Source organism: Balaenoptera borealis, assembly GCF_965194805.1.
Source record: "Balaenoptera borealis genome assembly, chromosome: 2".
NCBI classification, from domain to species: Eukaryota; Metazoa; Chordata; class Mammalia; order Artiodactyla; family Balaenopteridae; genus Balaenoptera; species Balaenoptera borealis.
Window position 1 is genome coordinate 168,747,502 of NC_138867.1, and position 26,648 is coordinate 168,774,149.

The 26,648-nt window shown below is 55.4% G+C and overlaps 1 protein-coding gene across 16 annotated transcripts in view; it reads left to right on the plus strand.

Annotated features, from left to right (window-relative positions):
- Nucleotides 1-26,648, plus strand: part of OBSCN (obscurin, cytoskeletal calmodulin and titin-interacting RhoGEF) — a 245,238-nt gene that overhangs the window by 144,017 nt on the left and 74,573 nt on the right. For 8 of the 16 annotated variants that reach the window (XM_082379271.1, XM_082379281.1, XM_082379280.1 and 5 more), the window contains exons 9-33: nucleotides 5,768-6,052; nucleotides 6,216-6,482; nucleotides 6,644-6,913; nucleotides 7,862-8,128; nucleotides 8,433-8,699; nucleotides 8,905-9,017; nucleotides 9,132-9,285; nucleotides 9,470-9,631; nucleotides 9,729-9,833; nucleotides 10,613-10,879; nucleotides 11,119-11,388; nucleotides 11,510-11,776; nucleotides 11,867-12,133; nucleotides 12,241-12,507; nucleotides 13,598-13,870; nucleotides 14,590-14,856; nucleotides 15,065-15,331; nucleotides 16,897-17,169; nucleotides 17,605-17,871; nucleotides 18,822-19,088; nucleotides 19,202-19,465; nucleotides 19,792-20,055; nucleotides 20,383-20,646; nucleotides 23,314-23,577; nucleotides 24,703-24,966. In XM_082379271.1, coding sequence (XP_082235397.1) covers nucleotides 5,768-6,052; nucleotides 6,216-6,482; nucleotides 6,644-6,913; nucleotides 7,862-8,128; nucleotides 8,433-8,699; nucleotides 8,905-9,017; nucleotides 9,132-9,285; nucleotides 9,470-9,631; nucleotides 9,729-9,833; nucleotides 10,613-10,879; nucleotides 11,119-11,388; nucleotides 11,510-11,776; nucleotides 11,867-12,133; nucleotides 12,241-12,507; nucleotides 13,598-13,870; nucleotides 14,590-14,856; nucleotides 15,065-15,331; nucleotides 16,897-17,169; nucleotides 17,605-17,871; nucleotides 18,822-19,088; nucleotides 19,202-19,465; nucleotides 19,792-20,055; nucleotides 20,383-20,646; nucleotides 23,314-23,577; nucleotides 24,703-24,966 — 6,162 coding nt within the window. The remainder of the gene's footprint in view (nucleotides 1-5,767; nucleotides 6,053-6,215; nucleotides 6,483-6,643; nucleotides 6,914-7,861; nucleotides 8,129-8,432; nucleotides 8,700-8,904; nucleotides 9,018-9,131; nucleotides 9,286-9,469; nucleotides 9,632-9,728; nucleotides 9,834-10,612; nucleotides 10,880-11,118; nucleotides 11,389-11,509; nucleotides 11,777-11,866; nucleotides 12,134-12,240; nucleotides 12,508-13,597; nucleotides 13,871-14,589; nucleotides 14,857-15,064; nucleotides 15,332-16,896; nucleotides 17,170-17,604; nucleotides 17,872-18,821; nucleotides 19,089-19,201; nucleotides 19,466-19,791; nucleotides 20,056-20,382; nucleotides 20,647-23,313; nucleotides 23,578-24,702; nucleotides 24,967-26,648) is intronic. The other 8 variants (XM_082379275.1, XM_082379276.1, XM_082379272.1 and 5 more) reach the window with 6 other exon arrangements.

The window sequence follows — 26,648 nt, forward strand, 5'->3', positions numbered from 1 at the left end:
CACAATTGTATGGGAAAGACTCTGGCCTCATCTAGGAAGGCTGAGGAATGCATGACTCTACGGTTCCTCTCCTAGAGGATTTGTGCAGGGGAGAAGTCTTTCCCAGCTTCTCACTGGAACAGCCTACATAGATCAGGAGAATGTAGAAATAAATTGTGTCACTTGTTGCTGAGAAGGTGGTGGAGCTTCTCTAGGTCACACAGCTGGTGCAAAGCCTGGAGAAGTTTCCTGTCTTCCTGCCTTCCTGCCTTCGTCTTTAGTCGATCTTTCCACAGTGCTGCATCTTGACTTAGATGGTATCTTTGACCCTATTCATCCCTCCCTTCCCCCAGAGCCCATGGTGGTGTTTGCCAAGGAGCAGCCAACACGCAGTGAAGTGCAGGCCATGGCGGGAGCCAGTGCCACGCTGAGTTGCGAGGTGGCCCAGGCCCAGACGGAGGTGATGTGGTACAAGGATGGGAAGAAGCTGAGTGCGAGCTCGAAAGTGCGTGTGGAGGCCAAGGGCTGCACCCGGCAGCTGGTGGTGCAGCAGGCAGGGAAGGTGGATGCTGGAGAGTACAGCTGTGAAGCCAGGGGCCAGAGGGTTTCCTTCCACCTGGATGTCACAGGTCAGTTATTTGGTAGGGATGCTAAATTAGCCCTTTTTGGAGATGATGTGACTGGCTTATAGCCATGACAGACCCAGTGGTCTTTCCATCACATTTAATCTCTTTACATCTCCCATCTTCCCACCTCCCACTTTCATGCTTGTGCCTGATCCCAGGGACACTGGATGGGAAGGGTGGGTATGGAAGGAAGAGGGGCCCCTCTTGTGCACCATGAGTGGTGTTTCCACGTTGTAATGTTCCAGGTGATCTTTGGTGTCCAGGACCCTGGCTCCATCTCACCCTTGGGGTCTCAAGTAGACCAGATGTCTCTCACCTCAGGATATGTGAATGTACTTTTGGATGTTCTAGCAGCATCCAGATTCCCTCATCCAGCACCATATGAGGATTCACCCTAATCAGAGACGTTTGTATTTCTTTGAACCTGATAAGGGGAAGTTTCAGGCACATAATCATACTTGGCATTACCTCAAGTCTGAATTTTGGATCAGCAAAGTTTTAGTTGTTTTGGGACACTCTTCCTTCCTTGCACATGGTTGTAGAAGTTATGTATGTACCCAAATGTTGGAAAATATAGGTTCCTGTTCTGTTGCAATGTCTGTGCAAAGTAAACCAAGAGAAGAGGGTTGGTAGATATATGCCTTTGATATGCACCTCTGAGATATGGCACATTCATCTGAAAGCAAATTTTGGTTTCCTTTTGTCTTTCAATTAGTATATTCTGTGTCAGTATTTCCTTTGGAGTTTGATGTATAAATTTAGAAATGGAGAGTAGTAAGGAGCTTTTCTTACACCAGCATGCTTTGTTAAAGATGAGGTATGGTAGTAGCAGCCACTGACTGGTAAAGCGGTATTTATTTCATATCATTTCCTAATGACTCTTGTGTGTGTCTATACCTTCTGGGCTGGTTCACAGAGGTGTCTGCGAATTAACTTTAGTTTCCTTTTGTTAAGAGAGGTTAACCTCAAATAGAGATGGGCTGTGGTCCTGCATTGACTCCTAAGTGCCACCACATAACAGTTTGATATCGTATTAGTATATAATGATTCATAGGTGTATATAGATACCAAGAAACCCACTATGAATCATTTGCCATTATTATAATAAAACACGATATTATTTCACACAAGTAAATTTGAAAGTTTTGAAATAGTGGCCAATTCTTAGAAAACTATACCAAAACTTACACAAGAAGAAATTAACAACTTGAACAGTCTAATAACCTTTTAACTAAAGGGAAACATAATAAAAGAATCTTCTCATAGAACAAGATTAAGCTCAGTGGCTCTACTGGCAATTTATATAAAATATTCTGGAAAGAAATTATTCCACATTCTTCGAGATTCTTTAAGAGAATGGAAAAGGGATATACATATATATATGTATATATGGAGATATACATATATATGGATATATATAGATATGTGTGTATATATATATATATGCTCTTTAACTCATTTTATGTAGCTAGCATATAGCATCGATACCAAAATCTGACAAAGAAAGTATAAAGAATTGAAATTACAGGCCAATCTTTTATGGATGTCAATATCAAAATCCTATACAAAATATTGGCAAAGTGAGTGGAGCAATACATGAAGAGCACAATACACTCAGATCTTAATCCAGGAATGCAAGGGTGGTTCAACATCAGAACATCAGAAAAATCCATACAATCCATAACATTAAGAAGCTAAAAGAGAAAAAGCATGTTTTTACCTAAAAGAATGCAGAATAAAAGTGCTTGATAAATTTTTTACATCATATTCAGAATAAGAGTTTTATGAAATGTAGTAGCATATATTTGTATTAATAAACTAGTAATAAAAGGATAGTTTCTTAATTTGATACAGGGTGCTAAAGAAAACAACAGCAAACATCACACTTATAGGGAAACCTTGAAAGCTTTTCTTTTTAATTGGAGCATTTCAAGTGGCTCCACTATCACAACTTGTGTCCAACATTGTACAGCCTATAAGGAGGAATATAAAGCAATAAAATTTAGATAAAGCAAAAGTGGACTTCACAGATGATAAGATTATTAATGCAGAAGGTAGAAAAGGAAGAATTTTTAGAGTTAGTAAGAAAGTTAAGGAAGACTGCCACATACAAAATACACAGAAAACACTTCTATGTTGATGTACTAGCAACAAAGAGTCAGAAAAGGATATTTTAAGACAATTATAATAGCATCAGAAGTATCATGCTTCTAATTCCATGTCTAATAAAATATGTTTAAGGCTTCTGAGCAGGATATTATTAAATACTTTAGGGAGACAGTGCTAAATGAATGGTGGGATATGCATGGAAGGCACAAAGATGTCCATTCCTAATCAAAACCCAAAGAAAAGTTCTTTTGTGGGTGTGTCAAAATTGACTAGTTGATTCCAAGAGTCAAGTGGAACCGAAGCACTCATAAAGTGAGAGCATTTCATCTGCAAGATACCAAACTTATTATAAAGCTACGGTAGTGAAGACAACTGGGTTTCAATGCAGGGATAAATACACAGAACAAAGGAACAGAATAGTGAGCTCTGAAACAGCCCCGCACATAACCAGACTCCCCCATCCCTTTTCTGTTTTTTAACTCTGTAGTGCTAGTGTGTGGTATAGAGAAAGGATGGTCTTTTCATAAACTCTGCTAATACCATGTAACTGTATACATATATCTCTATTTTTATATCTGTTCCTCTATAATAAAAATGGACGTCTCCCTCACAGCACACACAAACACCAACTCCAGGTGGGTTAGAGACTCCAATGTGAAAGATAAAGCAAGCTCTTAGCAGCTAATATAGATTATTTAATGAACTGAGGGTAATAAAAGGTTTCTTAAATAGGATATAAATGCATTAATCACAAGGGACAAATTGACATACTTGCCTGTATTAAAACTAAGCACTTTATATCAACAGAAGACACATAAAAGATGAAAAAACAAGTGACAAAGATGGAGAAGTTATTTACACACCCATAATTCTCAAAGTTCTAACATAAATATATAAAGAGCTCCTGAAAATGAATAAGGAAAATACAGACAATCTACTGCTAACTGGGCAAAAGCCTTGCAATGACACTACAGAAGGGCAAACACCAAAAGCCAAAAAGATCAGAAATGGTGCTCCACTTTGTAAATCATCAGGACCATGCAAAAGAGAGCTCAGGAAGTACAACTACCAGATTGCCAACAGTTGACAACAGCATGGAGCCTCAGGAACTCTCCTGCGCTGTGGGTGGGAACGTTCTCTGCTCAATCATGTGGGAAAGACTCCGCATCCTCTAGGAAGGTTGAGGTGTGCATGCCTCCTGATCCCACAGTTCCTTTCCTAGAGGAATATGTGAGTGGAAGAAATCTTTCACAAAGTCCCCACTTGGAACAGCATGCACAGATCAGTGGTAGAATGTATAGATAAATTGTGGGTACTTGTTGCACAACTAGCACAGAGCCTGGAGAAGTTTCCAGTCCCCCTTCCCATCTGTCCAGGCCTTCTTTCCCTAGTGCTGCCTTCCTGACTGAGATGGTGTCCTTGACCCGTGTATCCCTCCTTGTCCCCAGAGCCCAAGGTGGTGTTTGCCAAGGAGCAGCCGGCACGCAGTGAAGTGCAGGCCGTGGCGGGGGCCAGTGCCACGCTGAGCTGCGAGGTGGCCCAGGCCCAGACGGAGGTGACGTGGTACAAGGACGGAAAGAAGCTGAGTTCGAGCTCAAAAGTGCGTGTGGAGGCCAAGGGCTGCACCCGGAGGCTGGTGGTGCAGCAGGCGGGCAAGGCAGACGCCGGGGAGTACAGCTGCGAGGCCGGGGGCCAGAGCGTCTCCTTCCACCTGGATGTCACAGGTGGGTGCCAGGGTTGGGTGTAGAGGCTGAGCACCTGACAAATTGGGGGAAATTAGCACATCTCCAGCAGGGTTGGGGGACATGTGTGTGTTGGGCCTGTGCTGGGTTCTCCTCTGATGCGGTCAGCCCCAGGGCTCTGTCCACTGGGAAGGTCCTTGAGTTGCGGGATGCTTGCCACAGCCCCTAGTCCAGGACACTTTTGGCATCTGCTTCCCCAGGTTCCTGCGTCTCTCCATCACATCCCCACCTCTCCCAGCATGAAACCTGCCACAGGCTTTCTCAGTCATCTGCAGGCTGCTAAGGCCTGTAGTCTGCTGAAATGGCCATTCCTTGCCTGTCGTTGGCAAGGGGCACTATGCCCATATTAATTCTTCCTGGGCAGCTGTGGAGCCCAGTCCTGCTCTGAGGAGCTTCTGGCCTTGGATGCCCCTGCCCCCACTGGGTCTGGAGTCCCTGTCTCTGGCCTTGGGGCCCTGACCGTCCAGCTGCACTGAGGTCAGCCCATTGTGTCGGCCTCTGCTCAGATGCCCATCCTGTCCTGGGCCTGAGCCAAGCTGGTTTGTTGCCTGCTCCCGTCCCTCCTGCCCCTCCTGGCTGCTGATGACATCACTGGGTTTCAGTGTTCTGAGGTGGCTGACACTGTCCCTGTCCCCAGCTGTGGCCCTTGCCCCCAGTCCAGCAGCCAGTGTGGTCCTTCCAGGTGCTCCCCTGGGTCAGCCCTCACAGGGACGCTCTTGGGTCCCCTCCCAGGGCCTTCCCCTTCCCCCTTCTCTGCCTTGGCTTTGCCCCCATGCTTGGCTGCTGGAGGCTCTCAGGCTGTTTCATCCCTCTCAGTCTTTGCCTGGTCTCTCCACTCCGCATGAGGGTTCTTCTACAGAGACCGTCCTCCTCTGCCTCCCTTCCTGGCCCTGCTCCCCACTGCTCTTCTGGGATTTTGGCCCAGCCCCCAGGCTGTGTCAGGGTCACTGTGTGCCCTACTTTCCCTGCATTAGCTGCTCATGGGGCCCATCTTCCCTTGGGGATGGGGGCAGGGATCCTAGACTCTCAGCTCTTGGTGGGACAGAGCTTGTGGCCCCAGGTGGTCCCTCCGGGCTGCTCTGTACTGCCCCTGTGAGCCTGGATGGTGCCTGGCAGGCAGAGTGTGGCCCTGTTGCATTCACTGTCTGGCTTGCTCAGCAGAGAGGCAGCAGTGGAGAGCTGGACAGCCCGGGCAGTTTCATTTCAAGTCTTCTCCCACCATGTGGCCTGGAGGGGGGACTGGACCCAGGCCAGGGATGCGAGGGTCTCCCCTCTAATGCTTGTTGGTCACCCCCCGCCCCCGCCCTCCAGAGCCGGAACTTGAGCCTCCGACCCTGGAGAGACCCAGACGCAGGGAACCTCTGGTGGTCAGGGAACACGAGGACATCGTCCTGACAGCCACGCTGGCCACACCCTCTGTGGCCACGGTGACGTGGCTCAAGGACAGTGTCGAGATTCGCAGCAGCAAGCGGCATGAGATGGCCAGCCTGGGGGACACCCACACCCTGACTGTGCGTGGCGCACAGACCCTGGACAGTGCCGTCTACAGCTGCCGCCTGGGCGCAGAGGAGCAGGACTTCCCGGTGCAGGTGGAAGGTGAGTGGGGTCACGGGGAGGTCCTCTGGGAACCCCTTGTTTGCAGCGTTCTGGAGTGGAGACTGGGTGAGGCTCAGGGCGCACGACCAGGCAGCTCAGAGCTGGTCCTATGGCCCGAGCCCCACCAGGCTGACGTCCCCTCCCCTCCCCTCCCCTCCCCCAGAGGTGGCTGCCAAGTTCTGCCGTCCCCTGGAGCCCGTGAGCGGGGAGCTGGGCGGCACAGTGAAGCTGGTCTGCGAGCTGAGCCCGGCGCAGGCCCAGGTGGTGTGGCGCCGCGGGAGCACGCAACTCCGGGCCGGCAAACGCTTCCAGATGGCGGCTGCGGGGCTTCAGCGCTCGCTCACTGTGTCGGGCCTGCGGGCAGAGGATGCGGGGGAGTACGTGTGCGAGAGCCGCGATGACCACACCAGCGCCATGCTCACCGTGAGCGGTATGCGGATGCCGGGCGCAGGGGCTGGGCCGCCCAGGTGGGTGGGTGGCTTGGCGGAGCATTCCGGGGCTGCTTCCCGAAGAGGTGTCGTTCCGCAGCGTCTGCTAGGTGGGGGCCCCTGCCCCTCCTGCCCGCCTCTCAAGTGGAGCTCTTGTCCGCAGTCCCCCGCGTGGTCAAGTTCACGTCTGGGCTGAGCGCGGTGGTCGCGGAGGAGGGCTGCGAGGCCACCTTCCAGTGCATGGTGACTCCCAGCGACGTGGCGGTGACGTGGTTCCGGGATGGCGTCAAGCTACAGTCCAGCGAGAAGTTTCTCATATCGCAGAAGGGTGCCAGCCACAGCCTGACTATCTTGGGCCTGGCCCTGGAGGATGCCGGCCAGATCACCGCGGAGGCTGAGGGCATCAAGACCGTGGCTGCCCTCCGGGTCCGAGGTGCGTGTGTGGGGCAGCAGGAAGGGTGCACCGGCTCCTCGCAGCAGGCGTCTCCTAATGGGCTGGTCCCAAGGTAGCATCCTGGTGCTGGCCTGTATCCAGCTCATCTGGCTGACTTCAGAGGACACAGGGTTTGTCAGCTGCAGAGAGAAGAGTTGGGTCGGACCGAGGGGCCAGGCACCTGCTCTAAAGGGGAGATGGTAAACTCCTGTAGTGCACACCTGGTCGGGGAGTGGGTGGAGGCTCAGACACTCCAGGGAGTCTTCCTAGAGGAGACGATCCTTGCTGAGCCCAAAGGATGGCAAGGTGGGAGAGACTGGAGTTGGCAGCCAGTGCAAGCAGATGCAGATGATGGGGGTGCGCTTTGCTCGCTGAAGCCAGATTGCATGGGGGAGGGCCAGAACGTTACCTGAGGGTAAGTGGGAGCCAAGCCATCTCAGGTTCTTGAGTAAGGGAGTAATGCGGGCAGATGCACTTCTGGGGAGATCACGGCACAGCCCGAGACTGGGAGATTCACTCTAGCGTTTCTCTTCCTTAATGTGACGCATCCAGGGCCTAGTTAAAGCAGAGACTGTGGTGCAGCCGGTCTGGGAGCTCAGAGTCTGCCTGTCTCAATGGCTCCCTGTGTCCTGATGCTCCTGGTCACCGGCCACACTTAGGAGTTCCAGGTTCTGGTGGGGGATGGCAGGAGTTGTTCAGAGCAGGGGAGCAGGAGGTGGGAGGGGGACTGGGAAAGGAGAAGCCCCCCCTGAAGTGTGGTTTCCTTCCATAAAATTGTGCCTGTGCATGTGTCAGCTGGGCCCTGAGTATGGCCAAGGCCTTGCCTAGCTTGGAGTCGGAATGTGGTGGAGGGCAGCTCTGCTGGCTGGGGGTTGGGGCAGGGTCCCTCTGCCTTGCTCTCCTGAGAGTGGCAGTGGCTGTAATGACCTCCCTCTCCTGTGACTCCAGAGGCCCCAGTGTTGTTCAAAAAAAAGCTGGAGCCACAGACTGTGGAGGAGCGGAGCTCGGTGACCATGGAGGTGGAGCTGACGCGGCCATGGCCGGAGGTCAAGTGGACACGCAACGCCGCAGCCCTGGTGACAGGCGAGAATGTGGAGATCCACGCCGCGGGCTCAAGTCACCGCTTGGTTCTCCGCAGTGTGGGTTTCGCTGACCGTGGTTTCTATGGCTGCGAGACGGCGGATGATAAGACGCAGGCCAAGCTGACTGTGGAAAGTGAGCAGCTTAGGGGGCTTGGCCTGAGGGTTGGGCATCGAGGAGCTGGGGAGGGGAGGGAATCTCCCCCTGGGGGCAGGGCCCTGGAAAAGGGGGAAAAGGGAAAGAGAGAGGAAGGGGCGGACCTCCACTTGCAGGGGCTGGAGAGGTGGAGAAGGGAGTAAAGGAGGGGGCAGGCATCCACCTGGAGGGGCAGACCTCCCCTTCCAGAGCACCTTGAGGCTCCCTGGGGAAGTGATGGGGGCTGGACCGAGGGCCAGGGTCTTGATGCAGTGGCTCATCCTTCCCCTTGTTTGTCCCATAGTGTGCCAGGTCCGGCTTGTGCGGGGCCTGCAGACAGTGGAGGCGCAGGAGCAGGGCACAGCCACAATGGAAGTAGAGCTGTCCCATGCTGATGTGGAGGGCAGCTGGACTCGAGATGGCCTTCGGCTCCAGCCGGGACCCACGTGCCAGCTGGTGGTGCACGGCCCCACCCATACCCTTACGCTGTCTGGGCTGCAGAGGCAGGACAGTGGCCTGGTTTCCTTCAGGGCGGAGGGCGTGCACACATCTGCGCGGCTGGTGGTCACTGGTAGGTGGACATAGGTGGGGCGGGACTCACTCCAGAGCACCTGCCCCTGTCCCCAGGGTGGCCCAGGGAGGCAGCTATGGGCAGGGATATGGAATCCTGGAGGAGGGAGGTTCATTCCTTTAACCAGCTGAGTGATTCCAGCCAGCTCAGGCCCTGTCCCCGCCCAGAGGCCCTGCTTCTCACCACTCCCCTCCTGTCTTCCCAGAGCTGCCTGTGAAGTTCAGCCGCCCTCTGCAGGATGTGGTGGCCACAGAAAAGGACAAGGTGGTCCTGGACTGTGAGCTCTCACGCCCCAATGTGGATGTGCGCTGGTTGAAGGTGCCTGGGAACTTGGACTCCTCTGCCCCCTCTTACCTCTCACCATGGGTGGGCGGGAGTGGGACCACCCTGCTGGGCAGTTCCAGCACTTGACCGGGCCTCATTGCTCCACAGGATGGTGTGCAGCTGCAGGTGAGCAAGACAGTGGGCATGGTGGCCCAGGGGGCCTGCAGGAGTCTCATCATTTACCGATGTGAGCGTGGGGACCAGGGCGTGTATGTGTGTGACGCCCATGATGCTCAGAGCTCGGCCTCCCTGACGGTGCAAGGTGAGGGCTGGGCGGGTGGGTGCAGGAGCCTCCTGGCCCCCCACTGCATCACCCAACAAGTGCTTGGCCCTCTGGCTCTGCTCTTGTCCCACCCATCCTGCACTCCCTCAGCAAGCTGGGGTGGGGGGTAGCGGTCAGATAGCTCTGTGTGTCAGGACGTAGCAGGGCCTGCTTCTTGCCCCAGGCCGAAATGTCCAGATCGTGAGGCCTCTGGCGGATGTGGAAGTGATGGAGAGGGAGGGTGCCACCTTCTCCTGCGAGGTCTCCCACGATGAGGTGCCTGCCCAGTGGTTCCGGGAGGGCAGCAAGCTTCGGCCCAGTGACAATGTGCGGATCCGCCAGGAAGGTGAGACGAGGACAGTGGGTGGGCTTCAGCAGGGCTCCTCCTCCTTCCCGCCCCCAGGCCACCCCTCCCTTTAGTGCTGAGTGGCCTTTGTTCCCAGGAAGGACATACACTCTCATCTTTCGGAGGGTCCTGGTGGAAGATGCAGGGGAAATCAAATTTGTAGCACAATGTGCAGAATCAAGAGCCCAGCTCCGAGTAAAAGGTAATGGCGGCTCAGGGCAGGGCATGGGCTGGACAGCGTGTGTGTGAACAAGCACATGTACTGAGTCTTACAGGGCCGAAAGGCCAGCTGTCCCTGTCCTGGGGTCCCTCCTGGAATGAGGACAGCAGTGATCCAGGAGGAGGGAAAGCGGGTATTCCCTCCTTGGCAGGAAGAAAGTGGTCTAGGGGAGGCAGCCTTGGGGTCTCCTTCTTTGTTTAAAATGGAGGTACCAATGAATTCTCCTTCCTGGGACTGCAGCAAGTGCTGGAGAGAAAAGGTGTGAGGCCCTGGCAGGAAGTAAGCACACAAGGCTTTACCTGGTGGCCTTGATGGCAGTCAAAGTGGCTGCGGGGCATGAGGGAGAAAGGGTCTAGAAACAGGTAGGGGGCAGGGGTGTGGGGCGTTTGGATGCATAAGGTGAGGGCAGGGTGCAAGGGATTTGGGGGTGTGCCGGATGAGGGTGAGGCTGTGTGGCGAGGGGACGGGCGGGGTGGGGGAGCGGGGCAGGCATGCACATGATGAGGCCCACTGGATGATAGCAAGTGTGGGTGTGTGCCCACTGTCCTTGTGGTCAGATGTGAGCAGCAAGTCCCAGACTAGCCCGAGGGCAACACTCAGCCTAGCTATCTGCTGGCACTGGTGGGCGGGCCGGCATAGGCCGTTTAGCCTGAGCATGACGTCCCAGTCCGGCTGCTTGGGAGATGCACAGCCAGAGCACCCAGCCCTGGGTGTTCGGGATCACTGTGCACCTGCCCTGACCCTGCTGGGTGTACCCACAGAGCTGCCAGTATCCATCCTACGCCCGCTGCGGGACAAGATCGCGATGGAGAAGCACCGCGGTGTGCTCGAGTGCCAGATGTCGAGGGCCAGTGCCCAGGTGCGGTGGTTCAAGGGCAGCGTGGAACTGCAGCCCGGGGCCAAGTATGAGATGGTCAGTGACGGCCTCTACCGCCAGCTGGTCATCAACGCCGTCCAGCCTGAGGACGAGGACACTTATACCTGTGATGCTGGCGATGTTAAGACCAGTGCCCAATTCTTTGTGGAAGGTTCGGGCAGGGCTGGGTGGGCAGCTGTTCCTTTTTTCCCCCAGGGGAGGTGTTACAGCCTGTGGCACTTAGAGGTGGCCAGGTCTGAGAAGGACCTGACTGGGCGCATTGGGTCACCCCAGGGAGGAAGTGAGCATGCCTGAGAGGGTTTGTTCCCAGGAAGTAACACCAACCCCGCAGGAGGGGTGGCTGGTGATCCTCCCTCGGGACTGCCCCAGTGACTGGCCGCTCGCCCACAGAGCAATCCATCACTATCGTGCGGGGCCTGCAGGATGTGACGGTGATGGAGCCCGCCCCTGCCTGGTTCGAGTGTGAGACCTCCATCCCCTCGGTGCGGCCGCCTAAGTGGCTCCTGGGGGAGACGGTGCTGCAGGCAGGGGCTGACGTGGGCATGGAACAGGAGGGCACAGTGCACCGGCTGACGCTGCGGCGTACCTGCTCCACCATGACGGGGCCGGTGCACTTCACCATCGGCAAATCACGCTCCACCGCCTGCCTGGTCGTCTCAGGTGAAAGTGCGCTGCCTGGCGGGTTGGCCGAGGACGGAGAGGAGGCAGGGCAGGGGCAGGTGTTATGGCCTTGTGGTCTGGCCCGCTTTACACAGTGCTTCCCTCTTTCCTTCCGCCACAGACATTCCCATGGTGCTCACGCGGCCACTAGAGCCCAAGGTGGGGCGTGAGCTGCAGTCGGTAGTCCTGTCCTGTGACTTCAAGCCACCCCCCAAGACCGTGCAGTGGTACAAGGAGGAGACACCCCTGGTGCCATCTGACAAGTTCAAGATGGGGCTGGAGGGCCACATGGCAGAGCTGCGCATCCTGCGGCTCACGCCCGCGGATGCTGGTGTCTACCGGTGCCAGGCCGGCAGTGCCCAGAGCAGCGCTGAGGTTACTGTGGAAGGTACAGAGCGAGGGGGCACGGGGCCACCAGAGGGTCTCAGGGGAGGCGGTGATGGCGGCCATGCTGAGCTGCCTGGTGTGCTCCTGGCAGTGCGGGAGGTGACGGTGACGCAGCCACTGCAGGACTTGGAGGTCACGGAGGAGGGCTGTGCCTGCTTCTCCTGCGAGCTGTCCCACGAGGACGAGGAGGTGGAGTGGTCGCTCAATGGGATGCCACTGTGCAACGACAGCCTCCACAAGATTACCCATGAGGGCCGCCGCCACACGCTGGTGCTGAAGCAGGTCCAACGGGCTGACACGGGCACTGTATGCGTCTCCTCGCCCAAGGTTATGGCCTCGGCCCGCCTGGAGGTCAAAGGTGAGGTGTCCTTGTGGGGTCTCTGGGGACCCCTGGGATGTGCACCTGGCACCCCGAGGGCCAGAGGTGGCAGCTCGTCCCCTCAGTCGCCCACACCTTCCCTGCAGGGAAGCCGGTGGTGTTCCTGAAGGCGTTGGACGACGTGTCCGTGGAGGAGTGGGGCACACTGACCTTGCGGTGCGAGGTCTCTGACCACCAGGCTCGTGTGGTGTGGCGAAAGGACGGCATGGAGTTGGGCCCCAGTGACAAGTATGACTTCCTGTACACAGCGGGCACTCGGGGACTCGTGGTGCACAACCTGAGCAGGGACGATGCTGGCCTGTACACCTGCGACGTGGGCACTGATGAGACCCGTGCCCATGTCACCGTGCACGGTGCGTGCTGCAGCTGGCTCTAGATGGCGGGGCCAGGGCATGGGGGGGCGTGGCTCTGGGCATGGGGGTGCCTCTGCCTGGGGGGGCCCACCCGGGGGGGCCCACCCACTCTCCGAGACCAGGGGCTGCTCTGCTGAGCCTGGAGAGGTCAGGGCAGGCTCCTGAAGGAGCGGGCTTGACAGGGTCATAGGAGCCCCAGGTGCAGGCAGGCGGGCCAGGGATGATGGGCAACAGAGCAAAGCTTGGGAGACTAGACTGGCCCTGCTTGATAGAGTCCCGAGGTGTAAAGGATTCTACAGAGGCTGGAAACATTCACTCTGCACCAGGGGATGTATACGGGCAGGCACAGGGGCCACAGAGGAGCGGTCAGGAGAGCCTCCTGGAGTGGGCGAGTGGGAGAGCCCGAGATGTCAGGCAGGGGGTGCCCAGTAGGGCTCCCAGGCCATGGCACAGCCTGGTGAAGGTGGCTGTGGGCAGGCCACATGCTTTTCACATGCTCCTCCCAATCTGGGCCTGGTTCCCCAACTATAGGGTGAATGCGTGACGTCCTGTGTGCACCACTGTCCTGGTTCCACCCCCGTAGTCCTGCTGTCTCTTGTGTGCGTGGCAGGCCTGCTGCCCTGTGATCCCGTGGCTGGTCCCTGATGGTCTGGCCAGTGTTTGATGAGACAGGAATGGGACAGGAAAGGGAGGGCGGTGTGGTGAGTTTGTCCTAGAGCTGGATTGCCTCTTCATTTTGGGTGCCTGTTCTTCTTCTGGAGCATATAAGCTGGTCACAGCTGTGTGTGGTGCTTATTCTCTCCACATTGTTCCATAGCAAATGTGAAGGCGGCCGCCCTGGTCATAACGCATAGCTATCAGCCATCCAAACACCAAGGTGTGGACAGCTGGAGGCCAAGAGGACATTTGCTGAGAGGGGCAGCAGGCCCTCTGGGAGTGGGGTTGGGGAGGGTGGGTATGCAGGTTCTCTGGCTGGTCTTGCCCCTCCTGGGGTGTGGACCGGGGCTGCTACAGGCTTGACGGTGCCTGTCTCGAGCGGCAGGCTTCCGTGGGCCTGGCTGGCGTGACGGCTGTCTCCTCCGGCCCACAGACCTGCACGTGGGCATCACCAAGAGGCTGAAGACAGTGGAGGTGATGGAGGGCGAGAGCTGCAGCTTTGAGTGCGTCCTGTCCCATGAGAACACTGGCGATGTTGCTGTATGGATGGTTGGTGGGAAAACGGTGGGCAGCTCTGGCCGCTTCCGGGCCACACGCCAGGGCCGCAAGTATACGCTGGCTGTCCGAGATGCTCTGCCAAGTGACGCTGGGGAGGTGGTCTTCTCTGTGCGGGACCTCACCTCCAAGGCCTCGCTCATCATCAGAGGTGGGTGATGGTGGCAGTGGGAACTGACTGGCTGGGACAGGTCGGGGGTCTGTCTCCAGGGGCTGGTTTGGGAGCTGCTGAGCCTGGGCCCTCCCGAGGCAGCCTGGAGCAGGGGCCTTGGGCTTGGAAGCTGGAAGGGGGTGCATCTGGGGACTGTCTCCCCAGCCCCTGGTTGGCACCTGGAGGCATCTGTCAGAGTACTGGGGGGTTCTGGTCATCCAGGGGGCTTACTTTCTAGCATGAGGTTCTGGAGCCTTTGGGCAGGAGCAGGGCTTCTGATCTTCAGTCCGTGATTCGACCGCTGTGGTAGCTCCCAGGGTGCATGACTCATGAAGCCAGTGAAATTGCCATTGGCATTTCTGAGCTCCTACTTCCAGCATGAGTACTTGGTGCCAGTGGGTGAAGCTCAGCCCACAGTCAGCGCTGGCCCATGGCCATGCTTTGAGTCACAGGACTCTGAACAGTGCTGAGAACATAAGATTCTGTGGTCTAATATTTCTCCCTCCCGGGGTCGTTCCCTGGTATTCCAGGGCTCTGAGGCCCCTGGGTCTGAGGTTCCAGAGTCGGAAGTTTTGGAGCTGTAGGTTCTGTGGTCTCAGCCTTCAGATCCTGAAGGTTCCTGAATGCCTGCCCTGCCCTCACCCCAGGCGTGGCTAGGGCTGTGGCCGTGGGTAGAGCTGTGGCCATGCCTCTTGGGCCACCATCTCTGTTCTTTTCAGAGAGGCCAGTTGACATTGTGAAGCCACTGGAAGACCAGCGGGCCGTGCTGGGTGAGGATGTGGTGCTGAGGTGTGAGCTGTCACGGGAGGGGACCCCAGTGTGCTGGCTGAAGGACGGGAAAGCCATTCGCAAGAGTAAGAAGTATGAGCTTCTCGTCGAAGGCACTCGAGCCATGCTGGTCATCCACGCGGCCTCACTCAAAGATTCTGGCGAGTACACGTGTGAGACGGAGTCTTCCAAAAGCACAGCCAGCCTCCGAGTGGAAGGTAACCCCCATGAGAGACCCTGGGACAACCCCTGTGGCTTCTCTTCCCAGGCAGGAACAGAGGGGCGCCCAGCAGGGAAGGGACTCGCTCAGGTCCCTGAGGTTCTGTGGGTGGGCCAGGAGAACCACCTGTGATGGGAGTGATTTCCTGTCCTGAGGGCCTACATGGGGTCTGCATAGGCCTCTCCCTCCCATCCATTCTCCCCCAGAAAAGCCAAACCAGTTCACGGAGGAGCTGGCTGACCTGCAGGTGGAGGAGAAGGGCACAGCTGTGTTCGCCTGCAAGACGGAGCGCCCCGCGGCCTCAGTGACCTGGCGCAAGGGCCTCACAGAGCTGCAAGCCTCGGAGAAGCATGCTCCCAGCCAGGAGGGCCTGACCTTGAGGCTCACCATCAGCGCCCTGGAGAAGGCGGACAGTGACACTTACACCTGTGACATCGGCCAGGCCCAGTCCCAGGCTCGGCTCCTGGTGAAAGGTTAGGCCCAGTCACCGTGCTGTTGCTTTCATTTGCACACTGTATTTCAAGGCCCATGGTGTGCTCAGCTGTAAGCTTTGTTTAAAGTAGACTTGAAGATGGGCAGAGATCAGAGCTCTGCCTGGCCCTAGACAAACCCAGCCTTGGTTTCCCCCTCTCCAAGGGGAGTTGTCCTGGGTGGTCTTGTCTCTGGCCCTCCCAGCTGGGCCTTGTGTAAATGAGTTGGCAGCCCTCATTTATTTGTGCATTCATTTGCTGGATGAATGTTTCTGGAGCCCTTCCAGCGTGTGCCCCTGCATGAGCTCTGCACGTACTTACATGCAGATGTACCGCCTCTGCTCCTGTGGAAGGAGACTCGCTCGGGGAAGTTTTCAGGTTTGAGCAGCAGTTTTCACCTGGCAGACAGGGTGAGCGTTATCATTCTGCTACTTCACAGATGGGGAAACTGGGCCTTTACTCGGGGTTGTTGGCTGGTTCGGGGTTGTTGGCTGGTTCAGGGTTGTAGGACAAGTAGGCATCAGGGCAGGGTTGAGCCCAGCCCTCCAGATCCCAGGGCCGGTGTCCAGGGTGAAGTCAGCTGGAGGTCCTTCCTGGGGTCTCTCCAGAGAAAAAAACCCAAAAGAATAACAAAGAAGCCTCACTCTTGACTTTTTTCTCTTTTTCAGTGAAATACAGTGAATCCACTGAGCTCAGTGGAAACATTTTGTTAGTGCAGTAGAAGCACCACTATCTAATAAAGTATTGGGTTGGCCAAAAAGTTCGTTCAGGTTTTTCCGTAAGATGCTATGAAAAACCCGAACGAACTTTTTGGCCAACCCAATAGATGTTCATACTTTAAAAAAGTCAGAGTGTCCCATAATAACAACATATGGTCTTTAAGAAAATTTAAAACACACAGACTTGTACCAGTCTAATAGTGTCAGCCAGAGCCTTTTCTTTGTGTATCAGTTCACGAATCAGAATTCCTTATCTCTTTTTGTGTACATTGCCCTCATGATGTGCCATCTATGCTTTGCGGTGTGCAATGGCTTCAAGACACCTGTGAATACAGAAGGAATCTGGAGGCCAATCTATCTCTATATTTATGACTTCTTCCTAAGCTTTCACCATACCTAAGACAACAGCAAAAAATTTTTTTCTAGCGATTCACGTTATCAGTCCTCCAATGCATTCGATTTAAATGTTATCATAGCCATGCGTCTTTTTTCACACTCGTTTCTTCTGGTAATACAAAATTTAATTCCGTTAAGTGATTTCTGTGACAGGCATAACTGGCCTAGACAGGTTAGGGAGCACAGCTTGATGGAGGGACCTTGCTGTGGGTCACCTTGTGTGCTCTGCAGAAGGACCCCAGAGGTGGATTGGGGCTCACTGGTGGACCTAAAACAAATACTTTTGGACAGTTCAGCTCCGACCCACTTACTGTTTTATGTTTTGTCATTCGGAGCCCGTTAGAGTCATTTGCTCGATCCCTGCTGTGCGCCCACCCCAGGTCTTGGGGAGCACCCTGTTTCCCTTGGCAGCCGGCCAGAGGGTCCCTGACATGCCCATTTGTGTCCCTGCAGGCCAGAAAGTGCTCATCACGGAGAACCTGGAGGACCTGGAGGTGCAGGAGGGCTCCTCGGCCACCTTCTGCTGCCGTATCTCCCCTGCCGACTACAAGCCCGTCCACTGGTTCTTGGACAAAACCCCGCTGTCTGCCAACGAACTCAATGAGATCGAGGTCCAGCCGGGTGGCTACCATGTGCTTACCCTGCGGCAGCTGGCCCTCAAGGACTCAGGCACCATCCATTTTGAGGCAGGCGACCAGCGGACCTCAGCTGCCTTGCAGGTCACAGGTAGGCTGCATGCCCAGTGCCCAGTGCCATGGTGGGGGCCAGTCTGTGTGACTAAGCATGCAACCTCAAGACAGTGGCTTGGCCACATGCTGGGTGAGGCCCTGGGGCTTACAGAGAAGGCACCATGGACTTCCCATGGGCTGGGGCCTTGGATCCCAGGGAGCGGGGCTTGGGAGGCTGAGTGGCGCTATTTCAAGATGTGTTGTTGCACATGGTATGCAGAGGTGAACGCGAGGTCAGTGTAGGGGCTGGGCCCACCCCTCTGGTGTGTGGAGCCACACAGAGCCTGTCCTGTTCCCCCAGCAGCCCTGCCTGCAGCCCAGACTGAGGGGGGCAGGTGGGCACTGACCAGGAGTGTTGCCTGGTCTGCAGTGAGACCTGGGGCTTTTCCTGCAGGAGCCCCCAAGTGTCTTATGCATCCCTCTCTGTCTTCAGAGAAGCCAAGTGTTTTCTCCCGGGAGCTCACAGATGCCACAGTCATGGAGGGGGAAGATCTGACCCTGGTCTGTGAGACTGCTGCTTTAGACAGCCCTGTGTGCTGGACCAAGGATGGGAAGGCCCTGCAGCCGTCGGCTCGGTGCCGTCTGAGCTATGAGGGCCGCCGAGCCCAACTGGTCATCACTGACACCACCCTTCAGGACGGTGGGCACTACAAGTGTGAGGCTGGGGGTGCCTGGAGCAGCTCCATTGTCAGGGTCCATGGTGAGCCCCTGGAGGGGGGTACTGGGCAGCCTCCAGCCGCACTCTGGGCACCCCTGTTTCTTGTCTTGCTAGGGGCAAGGGGGACTCCAGGACTCTATCTGACCCTCTCTATCTCTGCCCTCTATGTGTGTGTGTGTGGGGGGGGGGCTGTTCTGAGGCTCCGTCTGTCCACCTGTATCTTTCCAGCAGTTCACCCATCTCGCTCTGCTCCCTACTGCCCATCTCTGGGTCTCTGATGCTCCTGATAACATCCCTCACCCTCTCTTGGTCTTCTACCAGCAATCTCTTTTTTACTTCATTCCTGACTTTGTTTTGTGTTCTGACGTCACCATGTCTCCCTTCTCCTGGCTTGGCTCATCTCCATCTGTCTCAGTCAGCTCGGGTCCGGGTAACAAATACCACAGACTGAGTAGCATAAAAAAACATGTCTCCCGGTTTATTGTCTCCCAGTTCTGGAGACTAGAAGTCTGAGATCAAGGTGTTGGCAGGCCTGGCTTCTCCTGAGGCCTTTCTTCTTGGCGTGTAGATAGCTGTCTTCTCCCTGTGTCTTCACAGTCATCCCTCTGTGTGTGTCTGTGTCGTAATCTCCCTTTCTTGTAAGGACACCAATACTGTGGGATTAAGACCCACCCTAGGGACATAATTTTACCTCAGTCTTCTCTTTAAAGAGCCCCATCTCCAAATACGGTCCCATTCTGGGTCCTGAGGGTTAGGGCTCCAACAGATGAATTTGGGGGACACAATGTAGCCCATAACACTCCACCCTTCTCTGTTTCCTGCTGTTTGGCTCACCCTCCTGGAGAGGTCACCGTCACTAGCCCCCAGTGTAGACAGTGAGGTGGGCCTTCCTGCACCCTGCAGCTGCTGCTCTCAGCCATGCTTGACCGCAGGGGAGACCCCTGTAGGAGGCAGTGGGGTGAGGGCTGAGCTGAGCTCATGCCTGTCCACAGCTCAGCCAGTGCGGTTCCGAGAGGGGCTGAAGGACGTGGAGGTGCTGGAGGGTGGTGCTGCCACACTACACTGCATGCTGTCATCGGTGGCCATGCCCGTGGAGTGGCGTCGTGGAGATGAGGTTGTGCAGCCTGGAGACAAGTACAGCCTGCGGCAGGAGGGTACCATGCTGGAACTGCTCATCCGGGACCTGCAGCCTCAGGACAGCGGGCAGTACTCCTGCTGCTTCGGGGACCAGATGACATCGGCCAGGCTCACTGTACAGGGTACGTATACTTACCCACTCTGCCCATGTAACCCTATGCGGTTCCATACAGCCCCTTTCATCCATTGTGGGGGGATGAAGATGAAGTCTTGTGTCCATCGGACCTTGTTGCAGCCCTACCTGCTGAGTTCATAGGAAGACTGAGAAGCAAGGAGGCCACGGAAGGGACCACGGCCACGCTGCACTGTGAGCTGAGCAAGACAGCCCCTGTGGAGTGGAGGAAGGGGCCTGAGACCCTCAGAGCTGGAGACAGAGTGAGCCTGAGGCAGGACGGAGCCGTGTGTGAGCTGGAGATCCGTGGCCTGACCGTGGAGGATGCTGGGGAGTACTCGTGTGTGTGCGGGCAGGAGAGGACATCAGCCACGCTCACCGTCAGGGGTAAAGACCACATGTGACCACGTGGACTGGTATTTGGTGGCTGCATCACCTCTCTGCTCTCAGTTTCCTTTTCTACTCTGCTGTCTCACTATCCTGTTCCTGTCCTTCCATAATTCTTTTGTTGTCCCTGTCATGGTCCCTGTCTGCTGTGTGGCACATGTACAGGTTGGACCTTTAAATGTCACAGTCCACAGTGTGTACTGGGCACACCCAGCAGGTGGTCCATGTCCAGTTAGGTTTTGTATCTTCTATGAACTATCCACGTCCTGTTTCTTCTGCGTGTTCAGAGAGTGTGATAGTGTTTGTGTGTTTCTGACCATCTCCAGGCCTGCCTGCCAAGTTCACAAAGGGTCTGAGGAAGGAAGAGGCCATGGAAGGGACCACGGCCACGCTGCACTGTGAACTGAGCAAGGCAGCCCCTGTGGAGTGGAGGAAGGGGCCCGAGACCCTCAGAGCCGGGGACAGAGTGAGCCTGAGGCAGGACGGAGCCGTGTGTGAGCTGGAGATCCGTGGCCTGGTTGTGGCAGATGCCGGGGAGTACTCATGCGTGTGTGGTCAGGAGAAAACCTCAGCCGTGCTCACTGTCAGGGGTAAAGACCCATGTGGCCAAGCAGAGCTGTGTTTTGGTGTCTAATTATTGATTTCATGGCATCCCCCTGCACTCATCCCACCTACCCTCCTCATCTCAGTGCCACCCTCTTCCCATAACTCCATGGAATTCCTTCCCCATTCTGGGCTGTTGTGTGAACCATGAGAAACAAGCATTTGAGCTACTTCCTACCCCTTGTGTCCTTGTGTCACTGCAGGTTCTGTCTTATTATCCTGTAGGAGTCTGTGTCCTTTCCTCTGTCCTGTCATGTCATGCCTTTGAAGTTCTCCCGTGACTCTGATGTCTGTGTCTGTCTGATCATCCTTAGCTCTGCCTGCTGAGTTCATAAGAAGACTGAGAAGCAAGGAGGCCATGGAAGGGACCACGGCCACACTGCACTGCGAGCTGAGCAACGAAGCCCCTGTGGAGTGGAGGAAGGGGCCTGAGACCCTCAGAGCTGGAGACAGAGTGAGCCTGAGGCAGGATGGAGCCGTGTGTGAGCTGGAGATCCGTGGCCTGGTTGTGGCAGATGCTGGGGAGTACTCGTGTGTGTGCGGGCAGGAGAGGACATCAGCCACGCTCACTGTCAGAGGTAAAGACTGTGTGTGGCCACGTGGAGCAGTGGCTTCGTGTCTGAGGGCTTGATCACGTCCTTGAGCTCTGCCCTGTCTGTGTACAGTCTTTCGCTTCTGTGTGCATCTCCTGCATTCCTGCAGCATGAGTCTCCCAGCACCTGCTTCTGTGAGGCCCATCTCCTGCTTCTGTGAGGCCCATCTCAGATAAAGAGCAGAGAATATGGTCCTCCCTGCCCTCAGGGGCTCATGCCTGAGGGAGAGAAGGAGGGCACCCACACAGTACAAGAGCGGAAGTATGGTCCTCTTGAGGGGGCATGCCAAGAGAGAAGCTAGGAAGTAGATCAAAGCGTGGCCCTCAAGGGTGGGATGTCAAATGGGGTGTCAAGAGATGGAAGCTGGGACATGAGTGCTAGGCCATGGGAGAGCCGTGATGGGAGGTCCTAGGTTCTGCTGTCCAGCGTCTGGTGGTTAGGAGAGGTGAGGCTGGGTGTAGGGATAAGTTGGAGGTGAGGTGGGTATGGAGGTGAGGTGGAATTTGAAGTGGAGAGTGAGGTGGAGGTGAGGTGGATGTGGAGGGTAAGGTGGAGGTGAGGTAGGTATGAGGTGAGGTGGAGTTTGAAGTGGAGGGTGAGGTGGAGGTGAGGTGGATGTGGAGGGTGAGGTGGAGGTGAGGTGGATGTGGAGGGTGAGGTGGAGGTGAGGTGGATGTGGAGGGTGAGGTGGAGGTGAGGTGGGTGTGGACAGTGCTTGACTGTGGAAGGAGAGGAAAGAGGGGCAGGAAGAGCTACATTGAGGAGCAGAGCCAGAGTCAGGAAGGGCAGGTGGACACCCATGCTGACGTTTGGGTCCCTGTCTGGCATCTGTGGCAGGTAAGCTGGCTTTAGGCAACTGCCACAGAAGGGAGTCCATCAGGTGTGGCGTGGCGACCTGTGGCTGGGACACGGGATGAGAGGTCACAGTTTGAGGGTGGGGCACAGTCAACTAGAGCAGGAGGGCTGGCCCATGGGTTTAGGGGCCAATAGGGCCACTTCCTTTGTGGGGTGGATGACGGCCAGCTGGGTGGGTATCGTTGAAGTGGGGTAGGGGGAGTCCCCTTGCATCAGAGCAGCCCACTGTGGGCATTTTGCCTGGTGTCCCCTCGGGGCCCCCCTTCCAACCGGTGCTTGTGTGGCCAGCATGGTGTCTGTGGCCCATTCCTTGTCTGCAAGCTCCAGAGTCCATCAGTCTATGTGTCCGTCTGACCTTCCCCAGCCCTGACCAGCCAATTCACAAAAGTTATGAAACGTGAGCAGGCCATGGGAGGGGCCGTGTCCACATTCATGCTGTGCTGTGAGCTGAGCAAGGCAGCCCCATGCAGTGGTGGAAGGGGCCTGAGACCCTCAGAGATGAGGACTCAGGACGGGGCTTGGCTGTGGTGTGGCTCATGGCCTGGCGATAGGTCAGCTCCCTGTGCCGGGGGTCCAGGTCCTCAGGGGCCTGCCCTAGTGAGGGTCTGCTCACTTCCTGTGGGGGTAGAAGATGGGACAGAGGATGAGGCCACCCACCATGTCCCGAGAGGGTCCTGTGAGCAGCATTGATGAAGGGGCATGGGGGCATCTCAGCGCAGAAGGAAGGACAGCTCTGCAGGTGCACAGGGGCCTCACATCCTGGGCCCTGTTGGGCCAGGCTCACAAGACAAGGTGGACAGTGAAGAGGATTCTGGAGGCTGGGCAGGGCCGTCATGTGCGCAGATACTCAGATCTTTGGGGAGAGGCCAGGCCACCATGCCACCTTGAACTTCATGAATGGAGTGCAGCGTCTCCAGCGCAGAGACACTGGGCACTCACACTGTTCAGACCCACCAGGAGACCACAGGGGATGTGGGCCTGGAGGCCTATCTCACAGTCTAGAGCAACTTGCGCTGCACGAGGCACCACCAGTGGCCGAGGAGCGGAGGACCCAAGTTGACCAGCTGCAAGCAGCCCAAGAGAGCTGCTTTTAAGAGTATGCAGGTCCCAAGGACACCTACTCCAGGACGACAGGCCAGGAGGAGGGTGACTTCGGCTTCCCTTCTAGCTGTGGTGTTCCTAGCTCTGTCAGTCCTGTTCAGGCCCAGTCATGCCGGGGCTCTGGCCCCAGCAGCAGCAGGAGTTGACTAGGGGGGAGTGCTGGTGCAAACTCGTGGGAAAGTTTAGGTAGCTCTCTTTGTGTCTCCGTCCCCAGCTATATCCCTCAAGATCATAAAATTGCTAAGGAATGAGGCCTGGAGGGGGCCACAGCCATGGTGTGGTGTAAGCTGTGCAGCCTGGCATGTAGAGTGGGGGAAAGGATCTGGGCCCTTGAATCTGGCATCAGATACACTCTGAGGCAGGATGGGCCATGGAAGATGCTGAGAGGACATCCCTTCTGATTACTGTCCTTTTCCATCCATCCTGTGGGCACTGTGGCCATTTCTATGTGTCTGTCCATGTCATGAGGTCCTCACTGAGGATTCCATTTCCTTGCTGGTTTGTATCTAGATGGGCTCAGCCTAGTCTGTCCTCTGCCCCCACGCACTGCCACCTACCCATGTGTCTGTGGGTCCAAGCTTTTATTCCTTATTTGCTCCAAAGTGTGAGTGTTTTATTGTCAAGTGTCCACATCCGGATCCCCCCCAAATTCTCCAGAGAGTCTGATGTTTTCTGTGTCACTCTGACCCTGCCCAGCCCTGCCCACCAAGTTCACAAAGGGTCTGAGGAAGGAGGAGGCCACAGAAGGGACCACGGCCACACTGCGCTGCGAGCTGAGCAAGATGGCCCCCGTGGAGTGGAGGAAGGGGCCCGAGATCCTCAGAGCCGGGGACAGAGTGAGCCTGAGGCAGGACGGGGCCGTGTGTGAGCTGGAGATCCGTGGCCTGGCTGTGGCGGACACTGGGGAGTACTTCTGCGTGTGTGGGCAGGAGAGGACCTCAGCCACGCTCACTGTCAGGGGTAAAGACCACGTGAGGCCAAATAGACTTGTTTCCATGTCACCAACTCCCCTGTTGGATCCTGTGGCTTTCTGTATCTTTTCAACTGGATTCCCCCAGCTGTCTCATGGCTCCTGTTTCCTTGTCCAGTAGATGTCATGTCCAGTGCTTTGTGTTCTCTGTTCCCTCTGGGGCATTTGCCTCCATCACCATCTGTGCATTTGTTCACTTGTTCATACTGTGCTCTCTTGCACTTTGTGTGGTTTTGTGGTGTCCTGGACATAGAGTCCCCTGAGAGAGTCTGATGTCCTCAGTGACTTCTTAGCTTTCCTCAGCCCTGCCTGCCAAGTTCACAAAGGGTCTGAGGAATGAAGAGGCCACAGAAGAGACCATGGACATACTGTGCCGTGAGCTGAGCAAGATGGCCCCTGTGGATTGGAGGAAGGGACCCGAGACCCTCTGAGATGGAAATAGAGGGAGCCTGAGGCAGGGTGGGGCCGTGTGTGAGCTGGAGATCATGGCCTGGCTATGATGGATACTGGGGAGTACTCGTGTGAGTGTGGGCAGGAGAGGACCTTGGACGTGCTCACTGTCAGGGGTAAAGATCACGTGTAATCAATCAGAGCCATGTTTTGGTGTCCAGTTATTGACTTCATTGCATCCATCTGCATTCATTCCACGTTCTCTCCCTGTCTCGGTGCCACCCTTTTTCCATAAGGCAGTGGAATCCCTTCCGCCTTCCTGGGCTGTTGTATGAACCAGAAGAAACCAGCAATTAAGCCACTTCCCACCCCTTGTGTCACCACTGGTACTGTCCTGTTGTCCTGTTGTCCTGTTGTGCTGTTGGAGTCTTGTGTCTTTTCCTCCATCCTGTCACGTTCTGACCCCAAACTTCTCCAGAGAATCCGACGGTCTCCGTGTCATTCTGATCCTTCTCAGCCCTGCCTCCTAGGTTAATACAAAGTATTAGGCCTGAGGAGTCCACAGAAGGGGCTGGGCTGAGGGAAGCCACCAACCGCAGTGTGTCCTCGGCACACCCAGCACATGGCCCATGTGTGCTTGGGTTTTGTGTTTCCTCTGTGTTGTTCGCATCCTGCCTTTTGTGTGTGCTCACAGAGTGTGATAGTGTGTGTGTCTTTCTGACCAGCCCTGCCTGCCAAGTTCACAAAGGGTCTGAAGAATGAAGAAGCCATGGAAGGGGCTACAGCCACCCTGCGCTGTGAGCTGAGCAAGGTGGCCCCTGTGGAGTGGAGGAAGGGGCCCGAGACCCTCAAACCTGGGGACAGAGTGAGCCTGAAGCAGGACGGGGCCAAGTGTGAGCTGCAGATACATGGCCTGGTTGTGGCGGACGCTGGGGAGTACTCGTGTGTGTGCGGACAGGAGAGGACTTCTGCCACACTGGCCATCAGGGGTAAAGACTGCATGTGGCCACCTGAATGACTTCTCTCTGCCACCTGTTCTGTGCTCTCCCAATGTCACTGTCATCTCAGGGTTACAGTCACCGTCTGTCTGATCCATCTCACAAAACGCACTGGCCAGCCCTGTCTAGACCCTGCGGGTACAGACCCAAGGGGCAGGTGGTGTGAGGACACCCCCAGGGAGGCATCGTGGTCCAGGAGAGCTGCTCTGGGCCACTGGCATGTGGCTGGGGCTGTGGGTACACATGGGCTCTCGACCTCAGGTGTGGAGTGGGGTCATTCATGTTAGTGACGGATGTGCACAGGAAGACTGAGGTGCAGCATTGAGGGGCTCAGGGAGCAGGTGGCCAGACAGGCCAGGCCCTCCTGTGTGTGGTAACAGCATTTGATTGACCTTGGAGATTGTGTGGAGCCTCTGAAGAGCTCTGTCTCAAAGCTTGGGCTGTATAACAAATACCACATATAGGTGACTTACAACACACATTTATGGTTTCACAGTCCTGGAGGCTGGAAGTCCAAGATCAAGGTGTCTGCAGGGTTGGTTTCTTTTGAAGCTTCTCTGCTTGGCTTGTAGACAGTTGTATTCTCCCTTTGTCCTCACCTGGGCATCCTCTGTGTGTTCCTGTGTTCTAATCTCCTCTTCTTATAAGGACACTTATAAGTCAGACTGAATTAGTGCCCCCCCGCCTGTGACCCCATTCTATCCTTAATTACCTCTGTAAAGACCTTATTTCCAAAAAAATTCACATTCTGAGTTCTTGGGGGTTAAGACTTCAACATATGAATTTGAGGGGAGACATGATTCAGTCCATAATACTCTGTCATCTTGTCCCCCAAAATGCATGTTCTTTTCACATGCAGAGTACATTTACCCCATCCCCCAAACCCAAAAGTTTTAAACCATTCCAGTGTCAAGCTAAGTCCAAAATCTAATCTAAATCTCATCTAAATCAAGTATGTGTGAGACTAGAGTTACGATTCATCCTGAGGCAAAATTCCTCTCCAGCTGTGAACCTGTGAAATCAGACAAGTTATACGTTTCCAAAATACTTCAGTGGAACAAGCGTGGGATAGATATTCCCACTGCAAAAGAGAGAAATAGGAAAGAAGAAAGAGGCCACTGGTTTCACAGAAACCCAGCATCTCGTAGGACAGATTCTGTTAGATTTTAAGGCTGGAGAATGATCCTCTGGGTCAGTGCTCTGTCTTCTGGGCCCACCAGAGTGGTGACCTCACCCCCTCGGCCCTGGACAGAGGTGGCGTGGCCCTCTGGGACCACGGATGCAGTGGCATCCCTGCTGACCTCTGAATTGCCATTGGGGTTATTCTTCCCAACTTTGAAGGATAGCACATGTTCCCAGCTGGATAGCTGTATTGACCCATCCTATAGAAATCCCAGCTTCCATCATTTTGTCCCTTCTGTGTCTGATTAAGTCATGGCTGGCAGTGTTTCTGCCGATATAAAATTCTCAAAAGCCTTGTTGGTCTCCTTTACAATTCACAGGAGTCCAAGCTTTCAGACAAGAGCCTTCCACACAGCCTTCCTGGATAATTCCATCCCTAGTCCTGGCTTTGCTGAGGTGGCTGATTGGATCCAGGACTCACACTCATAATCTCTTTGCTGGATGATTTTCCAGCCACACCCTTGGTATTCTCTCTAGAACAGGCATTCTCA